General features: G+C 55.1%; 1 protein-coding gene across 2 annotated transcripts in view; it reads left to right on the forward strand.

Annotated features, from left to right (window-relative positions):
* DENND6B (DENN domain containing 6B) overlaps positions 1 to 15,373 on the forward strand; it is a 31,022-nt gene extending 15,649 nt beyond the window's left edge. For both annotated transcript variants that reach the window (XM_020982872.2, XM_078147900.1), the window contains 15 exons: positions 557 to 662; positions 1,099 to 1,178; positions 2,958 to 3,020; positions 3,439 to 3,494; positions 8,783 to 8,905; positions 9,576 to 9,671; positions 10,052 to 10,146; positions 10,766 to 10,831; positions 11,055 to 11,119; positions 11,236 to 11,325; positions 11,710 to 11,763; positions 11,934 to 12,043; positions 12,701 to 12,803; positions 13,942 to 14,016; positions 14,443 to 15,373. In XM_020982872.2, the coding sequence (XP_020838531.1) occupies positions 557 to 662; positions 1,099 to 1,178; positions 2,958 to 3,020; positions 3,439 to 3,494; positions 8,783 to 8,905; positions 9,576 to 9,671; positions 10,052 to 10,146; positions 10,766 to 10,831; positions 11,055 to 11,119; positions 11,236 to 11,325; positions 11,710 to 11,763; positions 11,934 to 12,043; positions 12,701 to 12,803; positions 13,942 to 14,016; positions 14,443 to 14,565 (1,305 nt within the window). In that variant the 3' untranslated portion in view covers positions 14,566 to 15,373. The remainder of the gene's footprint in view (positions 1 to 556; positions 663 to 1,098; positions 1,179 to 2,957; positions 3,021 to 3,438; positions 3,495 to 8,782; positions 8,906 to 9,575; positions 9,672 to 10,051; positions 10,147 to 10,765; positions 10,832 to 11,054; positions 11,120 to 11,235; positions 11,326 to 11,709; positions 11,764 to 11,933; positions 12,044 to 12,700; positions 12,804 to 13,941; positions 14,017 to 14,442) is intronic.
* Positions 15,374 to 22,551: the final 7,178 nt, after the last annotated feature.

The following is a 22,551-nucleotide window of genomic DNA, read 5'->3' on the forward strand; positions in this document are numbered from 1 at the left end:
CACTAGGGCAGGATTAGAGGCAGAGGAGACCGACCGCCAGCCCAGGGCACAGACCACATTCCTTTTGTCCTTTTCCTTGAGTCACCCCCCCAGCTCCTTTTTCTTCCCATGATTGTCCCACACGAGGGCTGTGGCATTAGTGGCTTCTCTAACTTCAGACATGGCTCCCCACCAGGATGGAGCTCCGGGAGAGCCTGGCCCAGAATGTCGGTCTATAGAATGGCCCCATCTATGCCCGGCAGCCACTGGACCACAGGATTCCAGATCTAGAACTGGAAGACTTGGGAGCTCATTAGTCCAACCCTTTGTGTTACAGGGGAGAGAAATGTGAGGCCCAGGCGTGTCTGAAACATGCTTGAATATAGGTCTTCTTGACTTCAAGTCTGGGGCTCTGCCCACTGTCCCATGCTGCCTTTCTCTTGTCAAATGTGGGACGGTGCTGTGCCCAGTAGTTTTGGGTCCAGTTTTTAAGGAAAGTGGGAGGAGAGAAGGACAGAGGGCATCCATGAAGAAGTCCGTGTGCCCGCTAGCCTTCCTCCCTGTGGGTCCCTTTCAGTCACTGGTGCTGGTGTCCCGCCTGCCCTACGTGAATTTGTTCCGGTCACTGCTGAACCTCATTGCCCCTGAATACTTTGAGAAGCTGGTTCCGTGCCTGGAAGCGGGTGAGCCCCCAAATGGTTTGTGCAGGCCATCGGCAGTTAGAGGATTGGGAGGGCACGTGCACGGGTTGGGGGAGGGGAGGATGGTTCCTGGGTGCTAGGCCCAGAGGCACTGCCTTGGGCTCATGATCTTGAAAAAGCCCAGAATAAACATGAAATGAGGTCTGGGGCTTCTCTCTGAGTGAGTGAGCTCTCCTGCGGTGCCCAGAGCTCTGGCCGCCCATGAGCCAGTCAGTTGACTGCTCACTGAGAGCCCTGCCCTCTTGTGTCCCAGGCAGATTAGTGCAGGCTCTCCAGATGTCCACCATTGGCATGGGTAGTGCTCAAGTCTCACGACTATTCTTTGGTTGGGGGGTGAGGGCAGGGGCACCCACCCCAGGCGAGAGCCAGCCTGGCTGCTTGGGCCCACTCCTAACTCCTCCTCGACGTATGTTGGCAGTGTGCAACGAGATTGACCAGTGGCCCCCCCCAGTGCCAGGACAGACTCTGAATCTGCCCGTGATGGGAGTCGTCATGCAGGTAATGAGGAGCCGGGCATGAGCCAAGATTGATGTAGCATGCCTAGACCTCAGGAAGGGAGGAGAAGGCCCTCCCGCTGCCCTTGTGGAACAAAGGGCAGGGTCACGGGCCCTTGGATGCTTGGAGGACTGGTTGGATGGGGCCCATGGAGTGCTTGGGGACTCAGCCATGGGTCGGACCCAAACAGAAGTGGATCCTGCAAGCTTAGTTTTGGCTTAGAAAACCACACGCCCACAGCGCCCACATTCTGTTGGATTATTTATTTTGTGAACTCTTTCCCAATGCATTTTAATCTGGTTTGGGCAAAGTCTCTGGCATAGTGTGAGGTCCGTAGGGGAGGGCCCCAAGGATTCAGCATTGTTGACCATTTGGATAAGATATTTATGACTGTTTACCAGATTTGTGAATGACAATAAGCAGTATTTATATGAGACCTAAGATTCTCAAGCACTTTCACATTTGATCCTTATAAGAACCCCAGGCAGGGACAGCCCCATGTCACCACTTAGGAAGTTGGTGCCCAGAGAGTCTGGGCTTTACTGCCGGTCACACAGCTACGAGGTGCCAGAGGCAGAAGCTAAGCCCAGGCTTCTCTTTATCCCAACTCCACTACCAATAATAGCCAGCAGTGATATAATACCATAAGGTTTGCAGAGCACTTACAGACATCGTTGAGTTTTATCTTCACAACAACCCTGGGAGGTCAGTGCTGTTGTTATCCTCAATTTACAAATGAGGAAACTGAGGCAGGCAGAAGATGAACGATGTCAGTGTTTGCGGCCACAATGCTGATCCGAAGCTGGGAGGCCGGGCTGAGACCCTGCACAGCAGATGAGATCGCAAAAGCGTCTTACTAAGCAGGAGTGGGAAATTTAATGGGGATCTCCAGCAACTCCTACATTTAGGCCCAAAAGGTAAAATCCACAAGTCCAGGGCCGGGGAGCTTTGTTCATACAAGTGAACAATCCTGGGAAGTTTGGGGATCGCAAGATCCTCATGAGTCAATGCAATGGCCAAGAGGCTGGTGTGACCATGGAGAAAAGGCCGGCCTTGGGCTCAGAAGACCTGCCAAGAATGTCGGTGTGATTCTAACAAGCCGCCCTCAGGGTGCCCCGGGAAATGCAAACGCGACGCTCCCCAGTCTTGAGCGCGGTGCCTGGTGGAAATGCTGCTCAAGTGACGCACAGTCTGCACTGGCGGAGGGAGTTTGCTCATTGGGAATTCCCTGTGCCAATGCAAGTAAAGATCCCGTCCAAACTAGGGAGAGGAGAGTCCCGCTGGGCTCTGGCTTGGTTGGTGATGCTAAGGAAACCTGTTCTGCCTGGCCTGAGGACACCAGGAATGACCACAGAAAGTTACAGGAAGGCACAGCGAGGTGCAACCTACAAAGAGACTTTCTGACAGTTGGAGTTGTCCAAAAAAGGAGTCAGCTGCCTTGTAAGGCTTGAGTCCCCCCATTCTAGGCACCCAAGCCAAGACGGGCTTCAGGGCAGGGGGTTTGACTAGATGACCTGTAAGGGACCCTCCCTCTCTAGACTTCTGTTCAGGTCTAAACTAGCTGCCTGGGACCCCCAGGATGGCAGAGGAGACACCCGTCCCGCCGCAGAGCCAGGCTAAGCTAAGCAAGGACCAGGCCTAGGACAACAAGGACTCTGCCGCCTCACTGCCGTGGCCACGGCAACAGAAATGGCAGAGACGTGGAGCTGGGCCTGATGAGGGCTGGCCCTCTGTTGGCCCACGTAACTGCTCTAACCCTAACCCTAACCCTAACCCTTCCAGGTGCGGATCCCATCCCGTGTAGACAAGTTAGAGGCAAGCCCTGTAAAGCAGTTTAACCAGGAGGTAAGAGGCCCCAAGTGGGCTCTTTTCCTCTTCCTTTGGTCCCGTCTCCAGGGCCTGCACTTCTCATGTGCTTGTGTGTGTGCACATACACCCCTATGTATGCATACACAATAACGTGCACAGAGTAGCCTCATCCCCCCACTTCTTCCCAAAGTGTATGTAGAACCAAGATCCGAGGGGTGGCAAGTATGGCTCTTCGTGACACATCTGCTCAGCTGGCCCAGGCTGCCACCTGGAGCTGCTGTCCCCGCTCTCCGCCCCTTGGCCGGGCACTTGCCGCTCTTCCTGGCTGGGTTCTAGAGAGCAGGATGAGGAAGGGGAGGGCTGGTCTCCCAGCTGAGGCTGGCTGGGCCTCACTGGAGCGAGGATCCATCCTGGGGCTAATGCTGACTCTCACAGTTTTTCTTCTCCCATCCAGAACCTGCTCCCTGCTCCGTTAGTTCTCTCCAGTGTTAATGAGCTGGATCTTTTCAGGTAAGAGTGTAGAACATGGATCAGCTGTGTAAGTGTTCCCTGAGCCAGTGTTCTTTCCTGCAGTGCCTGCTTTGTGAGACAAGGTGGAGGGGGTAGTGGGGGCTAGGATCGGGGCCCCTTTGCACAGGTAGCTGACAGCCTCGTGAGGGAGGGACGTAGCATGCCGCCAGAGCGCTGCAGAGTGCTCACAGTTGCGGTTTGGGGAAATACAAAAGACTAGGGGGAGGGTAGCTTTGGATGCGGGCCTGGAAGGGTAGATGTGTCCCTCATAGGCAGGAGGGTGGAGAGATTGTTTTCCAGATGATGAAAAAGCTGTGAGCAAGACATGGCAATGGGAAAGCCCAATGCGTGCCAGGGCAGCAAGGCCAGTAGTCACATTTGGTTTGGCACCACAGTAGCTGGGAGAAGGATGTCTAGGAGGGCTGCACTAAGCAGGGACATTGGCATTCTCGTAGACAGAATGCAGCCATGGGAAACGTCTGAGCAGAGCAGTCACCGTGCAAGCAGCCACTAGGCAGATTAATCTTAGAGTCTTGGAGGAATACATCGGGTGGGTTGGGGAAGGGGGGCTGGTTCGGGCTCATGTTACAGTTGTCCAGGTCAGAAGGAAGGAGTGAGTAGCTGAAGTGTGGCAGTGACCCTGAGAACGGAGGAAAGGGCCGCGCTGCGTCAGGCATGAAGGGGGTATGAGGGCAGGAGTGTGTAGCTCAGTGAGCGACTCGGGAGGGGTTTGTGAGGAGGGGCCTGGTTTTAGAAGGAAGAAGACAAGTCCCGGGCAGTCTGGAAGGAGGGATAGGTGGTGGGGCAATGGTGAGAAGGCTAAACTGCCCGTCCACCTCTTGTTTGTCTTCCAAAGAGAAGGGTCTTTGCAAGGAGAAGGGTGAGCAGAATTTGTTAGCAGAGACCAGACATCTCCCCAGCCTACGTGAGAAGATGGTTGGGCAGCCTCTGTCCACCACACTCCCAGAGTTCAGATCCACATGAAATACACCTGAGAGTCATTGGGAGAACTGTCAGATGGGGTCCTCACCAGGCGGTTCCAGTGACCTCCGAGAGACCTGGATGGGACTGGCAAAGTGCAGAGCCACCAACTCTGTCTAGATTTATCTAGAACTTGACTTCCCTTTCCGATGAAACTCTAGAATCTATTTTGTTGTTAAGGAGAGGATTAGGGAGCCTTTCTGTGAAAGGGGAGCAGAGACTGAACCGGCTTCATCAAGAACAGGCCTCCTTTCTTCCTTTGATGTTAGATGAATGTAGTGCTGTAGCCACCCAAGACTGAGATTTGTTCATGCTTGACTTGGGATTGAGATGGGAAGACTGGAGTTCGTCGAGAGTACCATCCAGTGCCCTTGGAACTAGCCAAAGATCCAGGCCCAGAAAACAGCGATAACTGGACTCATGTCAGCCGGGAGGGAGTCCTCTTGGTGGGACACAGGCATCGTCCTTGGCCATGAGCCGTCCAGCCCTCTTCTCTGAATGTAGGGGAAGGCCCCAACGGGAGAAGCCTCAAGCTGGGAGAAATGTCAGGCACTCTGGATAGCAGAGCCTCTATCCAACCACAGGCCAGATCCAGTGAGGTGACATTCAGTAGGGAGAAGCATAAAGCTCTCTGCTTGGGTTCAGAACACCCCCTGCACAGGAGGAAAGATCCAGGGGTCAGAGTGGCCTTAAAGCTTAGTATAAGCCACTGGTCTTGAGATGGCAGCCCCAGAGGAGCCAGCACTCCCAGACGAGGTGCTGCCTTTGAGGGAGGGAGGTGAAACTCTGCAAGGCAGTCCGGCCAGTTCCTTTTAGCAAAGACTTCGACTCGTGGAGTGTGTCCAGAAGAAGGTGACCAGGATAGTGAGAGGATTGGAGAAGATGCCATTAGACTGCAGCCCATAGACAGAAGCTGGGCTTCTCTAGGCTCACAGGAAGCCAACTTGAGATTCTCCCCAAATCTCTTTCTCACTTATTCCCCCCCCACACACACCCCCCTTATTCCCTTCATCCCAGATTTCCCTTAGGACTGTCAGTCAGAATTTGGCTGAGGTTTGGGCTGTCACCACACACTGAAAAGAGGCCTCGGTCCCACCCAAGTGTCCACGCCCATCGTCTGCCTGACAAGTGCATTAACTTGTACCTGGGCACATAAACACTCAGAGCAGTCTCCTCGCCTGCCAGAGACCACCCCCCTCCGATTTCCAGGCCCCTTTTGTTAGTGTTGAGCCTGTGTGCACAGCACTGGGGAAGGCTGAGGCTGGGGCTGGCTCCTTAGCCCCTGCTCAGCCCAGAGACTTCTCCTTTGTTGTTTCGTTTCACTGCGCCTGCTTCCAGCATGTGCCTCCAGAGCTCCCCTCCGGCCAGGGTATTCCTTGCCACTCCACCATGGCCTTTGTCGGCCCTGGTTCCCAGCAGGGGCCCCAAAGATGCGAGGGCTTCCCCTTGAAGGTCTCTGTGTGGCCCCTCTCTCTTCTGGGTCTCCATCTATCAGGTTCTCTGCTTCCTGTTTCCCCTTTGAAGGTCCACTTCCAAGGGCTGTGTACCAACTCAGGGACACATCCTGTGTGTGTGATGTTAAGGGGGGGAGGCGCGGCATCCAGGGCCAGAGAGGCTGCCCTCCATCAGAGCCAACTTGGTGGCATCTGAGAAGTTCACTAAGACTCTTCCAGTGGTTCGTTGTCTACACAAGGGTAATTTGAAGGGACTGATTGATGGCAGAGAAGCAGATGGCAGCTGGAGGTCAGGAGAAACATCCTAACAACTAGTGATTTGGAAGTGGTGGGCACTGCCTCAGTTCTGTTCTCAAGGGTTTGTGCCTTCCTGGAGGTCTTCAGGCAGATGCCAGGGGCCCCCTAGTCTGGTGGGCTCTAATGAAAGGTCGGGCTGCATAGCCCCAGGGTCCCTTCGGACTCAGATTCTCTATGAATTGTAATTGTTGAGCCTGGAGAAGAGAGGACCCCAGGGGCTGTGGTAATGGCCTTCAGGTATTGGAGAAGAGGGACCTACTTTGAGGTTTGACCCGGGAGGCAGAATTGGGGGAGGATAAGGAAAACTTCCCCAAAATGAGAGCCTAGATGGCAGGTGCAGTCAGTGGCAAGGTCTTTGTCCTGGTTCAAGCCGAACTGAGGTGACCACTTGTTGGGGATGAAGTAGAAGGGATTCCTGGTCAAGCAGGACCTTTGATAGGGCCTCTCCACCAATTAGATCCCAGGGATTGGGGGTTGGCCCTTGGGAGAGTTGTGATTATGGGGATCAGGAGAAGGCTCCCCACCTCCCAGAGCCAGGATTCCACTGGTAAAGCACTTTAGAAATGTAGAAAGGTGCTGTTGCCATCACCGCCATGGCGGCGGGAGATGGGGCCATTGGGAGCTCACGGGTGCTTAGGGAAGATGTTCATTTAGTTGATAGGTGTAGGAAGAGGAGACCGGAGCAGGCTCTGACAGCTCCCGAGAGAAGAGCTAGGAAAACATGCCTCCCTCCTTTCTTTGGAGAAGTGGGGGAGCAGGCACAGCAGGCCGAGGCTATTTTGTGTGCTGTCAAAAGCAATGTCTGTGTCGACTGTTTTGGTTGAACTTTTAAAAAAGACCTTTGGTACAAAATTTGAGCATACAAAGACAGGGGCTTATATTTGGAAATACCCAGGTGTCCATAAAATTCAAACAACAAATTACAGCTAGTGCACCGGCAGGAGGGCAGAGTTTCTTGAAAGTGAAGTTGGTGAATGGGTTCAGAGGCTGCAGACAGAGATCTCCTTGGACTTGGCAATGAGGGGATCAGGAGTGACCTTGCAGAGAGCAGTGTAAGGAGCGGGGTGAGAGCGCTGCATGGTATGGTCCAGTGGAAAGGCCACAGGGAAGTCAGGAACAAAGACCGTTACAGTCAGGCTGGACCGTAAAGAATGCATAAGATGTGCAGAGACACAGAGGAAGGGACAGCGACCTTCATGGGTAGTGCCTACTGGCCGTGCTGACCACCTTCCCCTCTCCTGTGTGCACGGAGAAGCTTCCTGGGAAATCCTAAATCCAGGTGTCATGCCCTGGGTGCTAGCTGAGCCGGAGGAAGACCAGTGTGTGTTTGGGGAGGGAGGAGAAGGGGTTGTCCACGGGCCTGTCTCCTGGCCTAGGGGGCTGAGAGTTGAGCCTCTGCCGCTGGTAGCTGACAAGAACCAGCATTTCAGCCACTGATGTTAACTGTCTCCTCGCCTGCCTCCCATCCCAGTCCTCAATGCCTGTAGTCTCTGGTTCTCCTCAGAGAGGAGGCGGATGGTTCCCTCCATTTCACAATTGGACGCGCCAGGTTCCCTCCCGCAGTCCAGCCAGTAGGGCTCAAGGAGGTTTGGATGCTGGCCCTGAGCCCCACTGGAAGTGGCTGCTCTGCTTTGGTGTGGTCTTTCCCCTCCCCTCATTCGGGCCTGGGAGTCTGGGTTCTTTTTATGAGGGAAAGAAGATTTTATTGTGTCCTTCTCCTTGCTTCATGGGAGAATAGGCTCCCCTCTGTGCACCACCTCTTCGGCCCCAGGCCCTGTGAGTGCCCCCCTCTGTGGGAGAGAAGTGCCCGGCAGAGAGAGTACTAATAGGTCATTTCTGCCCCAATGGAGTCCTCCATGTCTTAGCCCTGACACCTTTTGCAGCTCACGGAACAGATCTGCCGGAGCACAGCCCTGGCACGGCCACCCTTGAGACATGGTGGTCCTGGGGGTTGGCAGGTGCTCCCATTGTCCCTGCCCCAGGGAGCCGGCCCAGCAAAAAGCTTTAGGCCTCGGGGTGGCCTCCTGAGGGGGAGAGGCCAGGACTCCAGCACAAGCTCCACATCAGAGACAGACTCTTCACCTTTGGGTGTCCTGGACCCCTAGTCTGAAGAAGCCCGCCCATTCCACACAAGAACCATGTTGTAAAAGTTCAAAATAAAATACATCGGATTACGGTGGAAACGATGTCATTGAAATGGTTATCGTGATGTTAAGGAGTCTTGAAGTCGAGAAGTGTCCTATAGGAGAGCAAGGCCCTGGGGTCACGTCCTATGTGTGTCTTTTCAGCCGTGGCCCTCCACGTGGATCGCAGCGCCCACCACTCATGCCCTCCCCTGACCCAGGCCGCAGCTTTGCCCATCAGAGGCAGAGGGATGATGATGGGGTTTCAGATTCCCCAGACCTTGTGAGTCCCTTGTCCTGAGCTGGAGAAAGCTGGAGCTCAGGGGAAGCATTTTGGAGGCAGGCCGGCATGGTGGCAGTGCAGCCGGGAGCTGGGGGTCAGGCCTTCCCTTCCCGGCTGCTGACCCCTCTCTGCCTTCTGTGTTGCTAACAGGTGTTTCCAGCCTGTGCTGATTCACATCCAGCTGCTGTGGGAGCTGATGCTCCTGGGGGAGCCCCTTGTTGTCATGGCCCCATCTCCAACCATCTCGTCAGAGATGGTGCTGGCCCTGACCAGGTAGGTGGCACGTCAAGATACGGGTTTGTGGGCCTGGCCAGCCGCCCCAGAGCGCCAGGACTCACTGCAGGACCACAGTCAGGCCTGCCCTCTTTTGCTTGTCCAGGGGGCTGCCTCTTCACTCTGTGAGGTTCAGTGTCCTTATCTCTAAAATGGTGTTAATGCTAGCACCTCCCCTCTGCGCCATGGGTCGGGGAGGGCTTGTGAGGATCCATTGAGGCGATATGGGGAAAGCCCTTTGGAAATGGCCGTGTGAGCGCTGCACGGTGGCTATCGCTGTCCTCCCTGCTGGGATGGCTTCTGTACCGTATCGTGCTGGTGGCTGAGTGTGAGCTGGCGGACTCTGTCTCTCAGCTGACTTGTGTTGAGCGGAGGGTGTTGTGCCCTCAGATACACTGAGTTTGAGCTTCATTCCTCCAGGGTCCTTCCCACTCAGGGGCCTGGCCTGTCCCTGGCCCAGCTCCCCTGGCAGCCCATCGTGTGCACCATAGTCCGGTGTGTTGGCAAACACCCATCTGGGCTTCTGCTGGCCTGGCCACAAAAACCCTGACAGGACCTCCTGGTCCCTGAAGAGCTCAGGCACTGGCTTCTCTGAGTCTCCGAGCTCCAAGGGCTGGAGCCAGGGCTCCCAGGGCCTGGCCTGGGGGCTGACACGGCCTTCTCACTGCAGCTGCCTGACTCCCCTCAAGTTCTGCTGTGACTACCGACCCTACTTCACCATCCATGACAGCGAGTTCAAGGAGTACACTACGCGAACCCAAGCCCCGTGAGTGTCCCCCTCTGTCCACCACCCCCTCGGCCCCAGGCCCTGTGAGTGCCCCGCTCTGTCCTCTAGCCCCTCGGCCCCAGGGCCCATGAGGGACCCCCCCCTCCCTCCCACCTGCCAGTCCCTTGGCCCCAGGCCCCATGAGTGCCCCTCTCTGTCCTCCAGCCCCTCAGCCATAGAGCCTGTGAGTGCCCCCTCCCCTCCAGGCCCTGTGAATGCCCCACTTCTACCTGCCAGCCCCCTGGCCCTGGGTGACAGTCAGTAGTGGGTTGAGGTAGTCATAGGCTCACGCTGTCCCTTCTTTCTCTTCAGCCTCTTGTCTTTCTCTGCCTCTTATTTGTTTGCTCCTTTCCTTTCTCTGTCCCTCTCTCTTTCTCTAGACCGAATGTTGTCCTGGGAGTCACAAATCCTTTTTTTATCAAAACACTTCAGCATTGGCCACACATCCTCCGGATTGGAGAACTCAAAATGTCAGGTAAGGCTCAGAACAGAGAGTGTTGCAGCCCTAACCCCTGCTGAGGCCCCGTGAGGGTCCTAGGCCTCCAGCTCTGTGAGCAGGGAGGATGAGACAGTATGAGTTCTGGCAGATTTGCCCAGGAGTTGTCCTCTTCCACAACTGGAAGGAGAGAAGGGGTCCGGGACTGTCATAAACTCAGCACTGAGTGAGGCAGAATCTCATTCCTCAGAGACTGTGTGCTCTGGGGCGGTGAGGAAGGGGGAAGAACTGGGGCATTCCCCAAGCCCCTCCCCTGGCCTTCCTCTCTGTGGTTCTGGAGGCACCCAAGAGACCCAGTGCAGACTAGTGAGCCCAGGCCTCTTCAGACACACAGAACGGCATCCTCCCATCTCCAGTCTGGGAAGGACGCTGGGAGCCGGGCACCTCTGGGCAATCTGCACCACGTCCATGGACCAAGGAGAGAGAGGCACTCCTGAATTTCCAGCGTGGCCCTTTGTGCTACCCCTGGCCTCCTGAGCTGAGGACCAAGGCAGTGCCACCATGAGCCCCCAGGGCTCTAGCAAGTCCCCTCTCCCCTGGCCAGCTGCCAGGTTGGGTCCTCCCTCACAGACCTGGCAGCAGGCATGTGTTTCTACAGGGGACCTTCCCAAGCAAGTCAAGATGAAGAAACTCACCAAGTTGAAGACCCTGGACACCAAGCCAGGTGAGGAGAAAGGGCCTCGGGGGTTACAGGATAAAACCACCTCTGGGACAGGGAGAGGGACAGGACAGGGCCAGCCAGGGTGAGCGATTGGCCAGCCTGGCATGGAGAGACAAGACCCCCTCACCTCTCAGACTCTTCCCAGCCTGCTGTGGAAAAGTGCTCAATCTTGTAGCACCTGGGGATGTCCCGGGAAGTGCATTGAACGGGCTTTCCTCTCCCCCAGGGCTCTACACATCCTACAAAACCTACCTGCACAAAGACAAATCACTTATTAAGAGGCTGTTGAAGGTGAGTGTTGTGTGTGTGTCCCCATCCCCCGTCACCCCTGCCATGCCCAAGCGTCCTTGTCCCTTGTCTGAGGCTGGCCACAGGAAGAAGGGGTCCTGGGCACTCTCTCCCTGCAGGGCATCCAGAGGAAGCGTCCTTCAGAGGCGCAGAGCGCACTGGTTCGACGACACCTCCTGGAGCTCACCCAGAGTTTCATCATCCCTCTGGTGAGTGGGAATGCGCTGTCCCCCACCCCCAAATGCCCCTCGTCATCTCAGGAGCTGTGGTGCCTGGGCTGGGCTGGGCTCATCCCCGAGTGGGCCAGGAAGGGAGTGACACAGAGAGCCCAGTGGGGAGTCAAGCAACAAGCATTGTTTAGGCACTTAATGTATGCCAGGAACTGGGCGAAGCTCTGGGGGTACAAAGCAAGGCAGAAACAGCCCCTGTGCCCAGGGAGCTCCCATATTGAGAGGAAAGACAACATGCTAGGAGCTCAGCCCCTCCAGAGTAAATGGAGTCAGAGAGAGGAGGCTCCAGCAGCTAGAGATGGCGGGCCATTGGGGGACCTCCCTTCTAGGCTTGACTGTGACTAGGGCTTCCCTTCTCCTCAGGAACATTACATGGCAAGCCTGATGCCCCTGCAAAGGGCTGTCACGCCCTGGAAGGTGAGTCTGAGCCCACCAGTCCAGCCCCGGCCATGCCCCATCACAGGCAGCGGCACCTAGCTCCCAGCCCCGGATCAGCCTCCTCTTCTGCAGGCTGTGTGCCAGGCGTGGGGCCCTAACCCTGGAAGAAGACCCCTGGGCCTGGCCCTTAGAGCTGTTCTCTGCCTCAGACTCCTCCCCAGATCCGTCCTTTCCACCAGGATGACTTCCTGAAGAGCCTGGAGCATGCTGGTCCCCAGCTTACCTGTGTCCTCAAGGGGGATTGGCTAGGCCTATACAGGTAGGGACACAGCAGGGCTAGGGGGGGCAGGGGGAGGCTTGGGGAAGGGAGAAATGAAAGGGGAACAGTACGTGACAGGCTGTCACACAGGAGAGGGCTGAGCCATGTTCTGCGTGGCCTCAGAGAACAGAATCAGAAGAGGCAGTGTTCAGGGCCTGGGTGAAGAATGTTCTGGAAACTGGCCCTCCCCAGCAGTGAAGACGGACGAAGACACTTCATGCCAGTTACCTCCTTTCAAGTCTCCCGACTGGCCTGCTGGGAGGTGGGCACCATGGGTACTGTCATTCCCATTTTGCAGATGAGGAAACTGAGGCTGGAAGAGGTTAGGTGACTTGCCCAGCTAGTAAATGGCTGTGGCAGGGTCTGAGCCCAGGCCTTTGTCCCTCCACCGAGGAAGCACCTCAGAGCAGGCTGTCAGCAGAGGCTGGCTAACCACTCCTCAGGGACTGCTTCAGGAGGGGCATAAACACTGGCAGGCCCATCTAGCTCTGGGGCTGAGGAAGCGGACCTCCCTCTGCAGCCTGGTGCCGTGAGCTGAGGCCTTACCGCGTAACCAGCAGGGCTGCTTCTTCTGCTCCTTGGAGGCGTGGTGTTGCCCTCCCCCGCCTGAAGGGTCTCCCGGGCCTGACCCCAGGCTGACCCTCTTTCTCCTGGCAGGCGATTTTTCAAGTCTCCTCATTTTGATGGCTGGTACCGGCAGCGGCACAGGGAGATGACCCAGAAGCTGGAGGCGTTGCACCTGGAGGTGATCTGTGAGGCGGTGAGTGGAGACGGTGCGGGATGTGGGGCGACCGAGGCTGGCCTTAAAGGGGAGACAGTGGGTTTTTTTCTTTTGGCAAGGCAATTAGATTAAGTGACTTGCCCAGGGTCACACAGCTAGTAAGTGTCAAGTGTCTGGTCTAAGACCGGATTTGAACTCAGGTCCTTCTGAGTCCGGGGTCAGTGTTCCATCCACTGCATCACCTACCTGCCCCAAAGGGAGCATTTTGAATGGGGTTCGTGGGCTGGCGGATCAGGGAGACACCACTGTCAGTCACCTGCTGTGAGCCAGGCCCCGAGCTGGGGCTGGGGACAGCCTATGGAGAAGGTGGGGGCTCTGAAATGTGAAAAGGGGGAGGAGAGAGCGTTCTGAGCACAGGAGGTAACACATCAGGTGTGAGAGGAGCGAGGACGGGCCATCACAGGGAGTCTGTGAGTCCACGAGGACCGGTTGGGCCAGGGTGTGGAGGGCTGACCCCAGAGGTAACAGGGAGCCGCTGTGACTGTTAGGCGGGGGGTGGGGCTTGGCCCTGAGTCAGAGGGACCAGCGTGGGGGCCTTGGGTGGAGGCCGGCAGGCGAGAGGGACGTCGTGGAGGTGGCAGTGCCCAGCTTTGGTAGCTGTTGAGGCACAGGGGCCAGAGAGGGGGAGGAGGCTCGAGGATTTGGCAAGGCCAGAGCGCCACACAGCATGTGCTGTCCAGATGGGCAGGACGGAAGATGGGCCTGCAGAACTGGCTGAATGACCAGACCCCAAGCGCTCCTTCAGGCCCTTAGCCTGGGGAGGAGCCTGCTTCAGAGGAAGGTGACCAGCGTGGGGAGGGTGCTAGGCGTGCTGCTCCTGGAGCAGAGGAGACCGGGGAACCTGCCTGTCTTTAGAGGATTCGCCTTTTCTCCTTGGCTCCAGGGGCAGAACCAGGAATGGGAGCTACTGCAGTGCGGGTGTAAACTTGATATTAGAAAATAAAGCCTCGGGTGCTGGGCTGGGCAGAGAGGAGTGGCCCCGGAGGCTGCCGGAGGGGCAGGGTCCAGGGCCAGGGCCGCAGGAGACAAGTGTGGGAGAGCGAGGCTGGGAGACAGCAACCCAGCAAGGGCCCAGGCCTGAGAGGGAGGCCAGCACAGCCCTGCTCTCTCCCTGCAGAACATCCTGACCTGGATGAAAGACAAGTCTGAAGTAGAGATCGTCGATCTGGTCCTGAAGCTTCGAGAAAAGCTGGTGAGCTCCCTCCCTCCTCCCTTCCTCACTCCTCCCTTCTTTCTTCCCTCCCTTCCTTCTCTCTCTCCTTCCATTCCTTCTTTCCTTCCTCCCTTTTTCCCTTGCTTTCTTCCTCCTTTCCTTCCCTCCTTCCTTTCCTCTCTCCCTCCCTCCTTTCTCTTTCCCTCTCTTCCCTGCCCCTTCATCAGGTATATAGCCTTGAAGAGGATGGGGGGCATACCAGAGGAGGCCCTCCTTCCCTCTGGCCACCGCAGGTCCTTCTCCACAGTCCTGAGGCCTGTAATGTCTACGTTCTCTGTGTTCTGAGCAGCCAGCTCCATGCTCATGTCCCAAGAAGCCTAGACCTTGGGAGGCCTGGGGCTTGGGGCTCCATGGAGAGACAAAACTGGATTTTCTCCCACTCAGGAATCCCTTCCCCTCCCCCAGATTCAGGCCCAGGCTCACCGGCTCCCGGTGAAGGAGGAGACGCTGCAGCGGGTGGCTCTGTATATCGACACTGTCATTGGTTCCCTGCCTGATGACCTGCAGGCCGTCCTGCGGCACCCCTGAGGTCATGCTGCTCTTCAGGCTTCCAGAAGAAAGGGAGGACTAGAGGTTGCCCAGTCCTGCCAAGCCTTCTTGGCCCTGGCCCCTCTGAGCTCTGGGCTGGGAGGGTAAGGAGAGACCCAGGAGGCCAGGCTGGGCAGGAGGGAAATGGGTGATGAGTGGCCAGGCTTCTCCTTCCAGCCACACCTTGCTCCCTGGGGGGCTGGGCCCAGTGGAGTAGGAGCCTGGGACTTCAGCCCCTTCTTCCCCTTTCCTTCATCATGACTGCCTCAGGAGCCTCTGGGAGGGGCTGTGCTGGACCCAGCCTCTGTTAGGGCAGGGTTTACCAGCTGCTCAGCACTGCAGAGACCCTTCATTGGAAGGACCACCATGCAGGGAGCCTGAGGGCGGGAGCCAGGACAGCAGCCAGGTGGGCCCTTCATCTGCATAGTCCCCTGCCCTTTCCCTGGGACTCTGCTTGGGCTCCCACGTTGTGCCCGCCCCAGAGAAGGCTCCTGCTGAGCCCAGGTGAAGGATAAGGGGCCTGGTGCCAAGCAAGCCCTTTGCGTTCCACATCCCGTTTCAAAGCAGGGAGCTTCAGCCAAGCACAAGCCGACCCCGTTGCCTGTTCCCCTGAGCCCCCTCCCGCAGCCCTACCACCACCCCTTATGCTGAGGGCCGGGCCCGGTGGGGCAAGGCCAAAGCAGCTGGCTCTGCTTTCCCATCTCACCAGAGAGCGTGGGCCCTGTCTCCAGCTGGCTCCTGGAGTTTCCTGTGGGCCTGGATAACTGAAGCCATCAATCCGTCTAATAGTAAAGGAGATTGTTTTAAACGGTGGACTGTGCCCTCTCTGGCTGGGCAGGTATGGGGGAGGCTGGCCACATCAGGGCGTCACCCCAGCAGGAGGAAGCTATGGACATGAGTCCCGCCTCCCCAATCCCCTCGCTGGTGCCCAGACAAGGGAGAAGGGCCAAAAGGGTCTCTCGGGCAGAGATGGGGGTGTTAGCAGGATCCAGGCCTGAGCGGGGAGGAAAAAAGGGAGGGCTCGACGAAGGAGATTGGGTTGGCAGGATGGGTGTGCGTGTGCACGGGGAAGGCTGTTGGCTTTGTGGTGCCCAGCAGGCACACTGCTGAGATGAGACATGAACATGGGCTGAGATCTGGCCCCTTAGGTGGTGGACCTCGAGCTCTGCTTTCATTTCTGTGGTGCCTGCTGCCTCCCATCCGGAACTGGCCTGCAAAGCATTCTGGCCATGCCGTCCCGTTGAGGGTGTCTGTTGTTTGCCCTCACCCCACCCCACCCCACCCCAAAACAAACCTTAGTGGGTCAGTGAGCAGGCCCTGGCGATAAAGACATAAAGAACGAAGCGAGCATTACGTGGGCCGCTCACGTGAATAAGTGGCCACAAGAATCCAGGTGGGCTTGACGCATGTCCTTCCAGAGGACTTCTCCCCTTCCCCTGCCTTGGGCCAGGTTCTGCCCTCTCTGGGTCTGGAGTCCACCTGACTCAGTACTAGTGATGGGAGAGGCCCAGGAGTTCATGCTTCCCTTTGGGGCCATGCCAACCTGAGGCCTGCTGGCCTTCCCGATTCAGAAGGCCTAGGTTTCTCCATCGCCTGTCCTACCTTCTCTGCTCCAGGAACTGTATGTATTTCCTCTTCTGTCCCAGCACCAGCCCATGGGTGCTCTACATTCCCTCTAGGGGCCGTGCCTTGAAGTCTCCTGGCTGCATCTGTGCCCCCTCTTCAGGGCTAGCAACTTGAGTCATCAATGTGCCTGAGACAGAGGCTGATGTAGTGGGCTGAAGACTGGAGTTCACACCTTACCTTATTCAGGAGGTCATGGAAACCAGATGGGGCTCCTTCGCTCTCCTCCTCCATCAACACAAAGAACCCAGAGGCTATAATACAGATGGGGGGCAGGGAGCTTTGAAAGGTGCAGGGGACGGAGGCCTGGGAGGTTTGCTAAAACATCCGAAGGAAGAGTCCAAAAAGACCTGATGAGGTGAAATGGAATGGGATAAATGTAAATGCTTGTATGCCCAAGGTGAGGAAGGCAGGCATCAGAGGTTGGGGGCGAGGGCCCAGCGTGGGGTGACAATGCCCAGAAAGTGGCTAACGTGGTCTCAGGCTCAGAGGGAAGCAGTGGCCAGAGCAGGGGCACGGTGGTCCCCTTTGGTCACAATCCACCTGGTTTTGGGGCCTGGGTCCATGTTTGAAGAACATTGGTAAGCAGCCATGTGTCCAGGGGAGGGTGATCACCCAAGAGTCAGCTGAAGGAGTTGGGCGTGGTTAGAAATTGAAGACTGAAGTCTGGAGGTGCCTCATCTCAGAGGGCCTCCACTGAGCAAGAATTCCCTCTGATCCCATGAGGGGTCTCCCTGTCTGGGCAGGGGCCAGGGGGAGCATTGCCTCTGGGGACAGATGGCCCACTTTCACCATTACCTTTAGTTCTACCCTTCAAGACTGAGCAGAATAAATGAATCCAGTTTTCTAATGGCAGCTCTTCTGATACTTGAAGACAACAGTCTTCAAGACCCCAAGTCTTAACAGGCTTTTATTAAGCATTGCGTGCCAGGCCCTGTGCTAAGTTCTGGGGACAGAACTAAAGAAGACGGGAGGACGATCTGTGCTGTCAAGCAGCTCATTCTAATGGGGGAAATGTCCATGCAGATTACATATGCGTGTATATATGGGGCAGCTAGGTGGTGCAGTGTACTGGCCTGGAGTCAGGAAGACTCTTCTTCCTGAGTTCAAATCTGACCTCAGATGCTTACTAGCTGTGTGACCCTAGCCACGTCACTTCACTCTGCCTTAGTTTCCTCATCTATAAAATGAGCTAGAGAAGGACATGGCAAATCACTCCAGTATTTCTGCCAAGAAAAACCCAAATGGGGTCATGAAGAGTCAGACACAACTAAACAACGACTGAAAATACACACACACACACACACACACACACACGCACACACACACACCCCCTTGATAATATAAGGTAGCGTCAGTGGGGAAGGCTTCCTGCAGAAAGTTGGGAGGGAAGCTAGGGAAAAAGAGGTGTGGAGAGAGAGCGTTCCAGTCCGGGGAGACGGCACGAAGGCACAGGGTGGAGGCGGAGGGCTGGGTGAGAAGAACAGCAAAGAGGTCAGTGTGGCTGCATCACACTTTGTGGTGTGGAGCCTGTCAGGTGATAAACACTTAGTAAATGCCTCTGTATGCCAAGCACTGTGCTAAGCACTGAGGGTGCAAAGGGAGACTGTTCCTGCCCAGGGCGGTCCCCTGGAGGAGCTCACCCACCCCTCTGAGCATCTTCACATAGTGACTCACACTGAGTGGACACCCGGGTCTCCCCTCCCTTCCATCTCCATTTCCCCCCAAGTACTAAGCATTTTTGGTTTGGTTTTGTTTATTTTGGTGAGGCAATCAGGGTTAAGTGACTTGCCCAGGGTCATACAGCTAGTATCATGTGTCTTAGGGCAGATTTGAACTCGGGTCCTTCTGACTCTATCCACTGCGTCACCTAGCCGCCCTATACTAATCATTTTTTTCTGTTCCTCTCATCTCTCCCATCTCCTCCATTAAACAATTTTAAAAAAGAGAAAACCCCCCTGCAAACCCATCTATACGTACAGATTCCCACGTAAGCCATGTCTGAAATGTACGTCTCAGTCTGCACTTTGGCTCTATCCTGCCTCTGGGAGGAGGAGATGGCCTGTGAGCTTTGTCTCTGGGCCTCTGGAAGCCTGCTGATTGCTTCGGTCGGACGTCTGGGGTTTCTCGTGTTGTTTTCTCCTGCCGTGTCCTATACACTGTTCCTAGTTCTCTTCCCTTCACTCTTCATCAGTTTGTTGAAATCCTCCCAGTTTCCTCGGAGACTATTTCATCATTTCCTAATGGTGCAATAATATTCCATTACGTTCACTTGCCATAATGTGTTAGGCATTCCCCAGTGACGGGCAACCCCCTCTGTTTCTAGTTCTTTGTTTTAACAAAAAGAGCAGCTATCAGTATTTGCACACTCAAGCATCCTTATCCTTGGGATAAAGCAGCAGAATCTTTGGGTGAAAGGAAATAGTTCAGTGACTTTGTTCCTCCTTTCTTAAGTGGTTTAGACCCCACTGCAGAGGGGAGAGCAAGCAGAAGGGGAGTTGCTAGAGGCTGCATCCCCAGGCAGGCAGGGCCCAGGTCACCTGGCCTCCACCTCCCACACTTCTGCTCGTGGAAGGCCCAGGGGGGCCATCCTGAGCAGACCTCCGGCAGGGGAACCAGAAGAAGGGCCCCCAGGCGAAAGCCTTCTCTCAGCAGGCCGCAAGTAGGCTGCACTTTCCATAACAGCCTGCAGGTGGTAGGAGGAGGCCAGGAAAGCCAGCCCAGGATTTTTTCCATCACATTCACACTCAGCATCCTCTGGGCCCCTGGTTCTTCTGGAAGCCTAGGAGGAGGGATGGATGGGAATGTTCCCAGAACAGCACCACAAAGGCAAGCCCAGGGCACGGCTGCCCTGCCTGAGAAGCAGCCTGGCGGTGCTTGGAGACAAGAGGACCTATATTCAAATCCTGCCCTAGACACTTGTGAGGTGGGTGACCCTGGACAAGTTACAGATATCCCTGCAAGCTCACAGGCTCCGTCCCTTAGCTCTCAGGCCTCCATTCTACCCCAGCCACGCACATCCTCCGGGATGTTTCACTCCTTTGGCCTCTCCTAGCTGCCTCTCTGGCGCAGCTAGGGGGCACTGTGGTCAATAGAGTGCTGGGCCTAGAATCAGGATCCCTGAGTTCAAATCTGGTCTCCTAGCTGTGTGACCCTGGGCAAGTCACTTAACTTTGCCTCAGTTTCCTTATCTGTAAAATGACCTGGAGAAGGAAATGGCAAACCACTCCAGTATCTCTGCCAAGAAAACCCTAAATGAGGTCACAAAGAGTCAGATACAAAATAACTGAATAGCAGCTGCCTCAACTTCTCTCTTAACCTGTCTTTGTCCTCTTTCCTAAGCACTAAGGTAAAGGTCTGTAGCCATTCCAATGACTGGGCTAGCTTGGATAAAGTAAGGAGGGCGAGCCAGAGACCTATCCTGCCCCAGCCATCGGGGTCTGAGGTCCAAAAAGACTGAGCTTTACCCCCAGGGGGCCCCCCACCTCTGCAAAGAGTCCTCCCTGGATTTTTGCTCTCCCACATCTTTCAGGCCTCAGGCCCAGAAGCCCACTCATCATTTAGCAAATCAGAGGAAGGCCCAGGGAGCACAAGCTTCTGCCCTGGAGGAGGAACTATTGCCAGGCCCACGGAGTCCCAGGTGCAGAAATCAGGGCAGCCTTTGTGGTGGGGTGGTGGAGGCACTGGGAAAACCCCCTTACTCAGGCCTGAGCTGCCTGACCTCCTGCCAGCAGTGTCACTAGCTCCTCACTAAGCAAATGGCCTAAGATGGTATTATCAGTCCGCGTCACTTTGGAGTAATCGAGCTATCAGAACTTTTCTACTGGACAGCTCAAGCTGCAGCCCTAGACCCAGGCAGGGAGGGTAGTGGACAAGCAGAGGCTCAATGTTATCAGGCCAGGTCGAATCCCGCCTTTGGCTTTTGCTGGCTCCCCAGAGCCGCAGTTTCTTCATTTGCAAAATGGCGGAAATAATACCTGCTCTCCCTCTCATCCGGGGTTTTTATGAGTAGAGTGCGACAGACATGAAGCACTTTAGAATGGGTGCCCCCACCCTGCAAAGCCCACCCCTTCCGTCTCCCTCCAGTCCCACCCACCCCCTGCACCACCAATTACCGGGCCTATTTCCTGTCTGGTACCTTCACATTTCTACCTCTTCAACCCCCATCCCCCAATCCAAAGTACTAATAGGAGGGGGCAAGGGGGCGAGATTGGTCTGAGGTTGTGGGCATACTGGACCTCCCCATTCGGCTGAATGCAAGAACACAGAGTCACTGGCTCTTCAAGAAGGAAAGAACCCCAGGGGGCTCTGGTCCAGCCTAGACTTGAGAAGTTCCTCTCTGCAATATCCATGAAAAGTGGTCATTCCAACTCCGCCTGAAGACCTCAGGTGATGGGGAGCTCACTACCACTCAAGGCAGCTCAATTCCACCTTAGAACAGCTCTTGTTGCAAAAATCAAGCTGAAATCTGTCTTTCAGTAACTTCTTCCACCCTTCCTAGTTTTGAGGCCAAGCTGGATGAGGCAAATAATCTCTCTTCCCCGTGACAACCCTTGACATAGGTGAGCACTGTCCTAACACACCCAAACCTTTCCTTCTTCAGGTCAGCATCCCCAGTTCTTCCAGACAATACTTGTCCAACATGGTGCTTGCTGGCCATCCTGGCAGCCAGCTCGGAGCAGTTTATAGCTATTTTCTCTCGAGGATGGAACCACATGGTCATCTCTGATTCATCCTGTCCATAAAAGCTTCTGTCTCTATCCCACCCATCCTCCGGCAAGCAGGAGCAAGGAGATTCCCCCGAGCTGCCAGACTCATCACCAGAGCTAAAGGGAAGGGAAAGGAAGTGTCTCATTCTCAGCTGATTCCAACAGACTCCTGCCATCGCTGCTTCCCTTTCTGCGTGCTCCCAGACCATCTCTTTAATAAGCCAGCCATTTGGACTTAACACAGCTGAGGCTCTCTGCAATCGGGCTCGTGCCCCTTTCTCACTGTGCTCACAGGATCCCAGAACTAGCAGCAGGAGAGCAATCTAGCCAACTTCCTCATTCTACAGAGAAGGAAGCTGAGGCACAGAGATGTGAAAACCATTCCAAGTGGGAGACCAGGCACTGAGAAGCATGTTCTTGAGTTCCAGTTGTCTTTCCAACTCATCACACTCTTTCCCTTGACTTTTTTTTTCTTTTAGGCAATTAGGGTTAAGTGACTTGCCCAGGGTCACACAGCCAGTGTCAAGTGTTTGGTCTGAGGCTGGACTTGAACTCAGGTCCTCCTGACTTCAGAGCTAGTGCTCTATCCACTGTGCTATCTAGCTGCCCCCCTTTCCCTTGACTCTTAAAAAAATTATTGATTTAAAAAATTTTACATCACCTTCATTTCAAAATGTAAGCCTCCCTTCTCCCCTGACTATAAAGACTTAAAGAAAGGGGAGGAAGGAAGCAGTTTAGCAAACTAACCAAAACATCAAACAGGCCTAATGGTACATGCCATATTCCACCCCCACAAGACCCCACCCCTGTACAGAAGCCTGCCTCAACTCTTTTTTTATTTGTTTCTTTTTTGGAGGCAATCAGGATTAAATGACTTGCCCAGGGTCACACAGCTAGTAAGAGTCTGAGACTGGATTTGAACTCAGGGCCTCTTGACTCCAGGGCCACTATTCTACAGGTCACAAATATATTGTGGTTTGGGATTCTGGGAACCCCAAAACGCAAGGGTACAAGGCAGGTCTGCCTTAAAAGAATTTGACCACTCAAGCCTTCTTTCAGTCAGAGTAGTGAGGTTTTATTATAACACCACTTAGGTGGGCAAGTTTCCTATCAGATCTGCCATTGTGACACCAATACAAGTGAGCCAGATTCTGTGCAATTTAATGAGGGTAAGATTGGAACTTTTATACAGAAAAAGACCGTAAGAAAACCTAGATGGGATCAAGGAGTGGCAAGTAGCCTGGGGTGAGCCAGGTGCAGACAACGAAAGTAGTGCCACAATGAAAGGACAGTTAAAAGGATTATTGAATATCTAGGTAGAAATGTGTGGTAAAGTTCAGGGCAAAGACATGGTCTTTTTCTTTTAGGGGTCCAGGTACCATCTCCCATCATATCCACTGCCCCACCTAACTAGCCCCCTGCCTTACCTCTTCCATATCATCCTGAGCCCAAGGATGGTCTCCTCGTAGAATACTTTGTATTGCAATTGTGGGTGCCTCCAGTGCAATCCATAAGTATTAATTAAGGAGCTAAAGTGTATAGAGCTCTAAGAATACAGAGACACCCCCCCCCAAAAAACCCCAAGAACCTGAATAGCCCTGCCCTCAAGGAGTTGACACTTTAATGGAAATTCAGCATCGAGTCAGGCAAAATA

This window comes from Phascolarctos cinereus, unplaced genomic scaffold (genome assembly GCF_003287225.1).
Source record: "Phascolarctos cinereus isolate Bilbo 61053 unplaced genomic scaffold, phaCin_HiC Scaffold_1;HRSCAF=81, whole genome shotgun sequence".
Lineage (NCBI taxonomy): Eukaryota > Metazoa > Chordata > Mammalia > Diprotodontia > Phascolarctidae > Phascolarctos > Phascolarctos cinereus.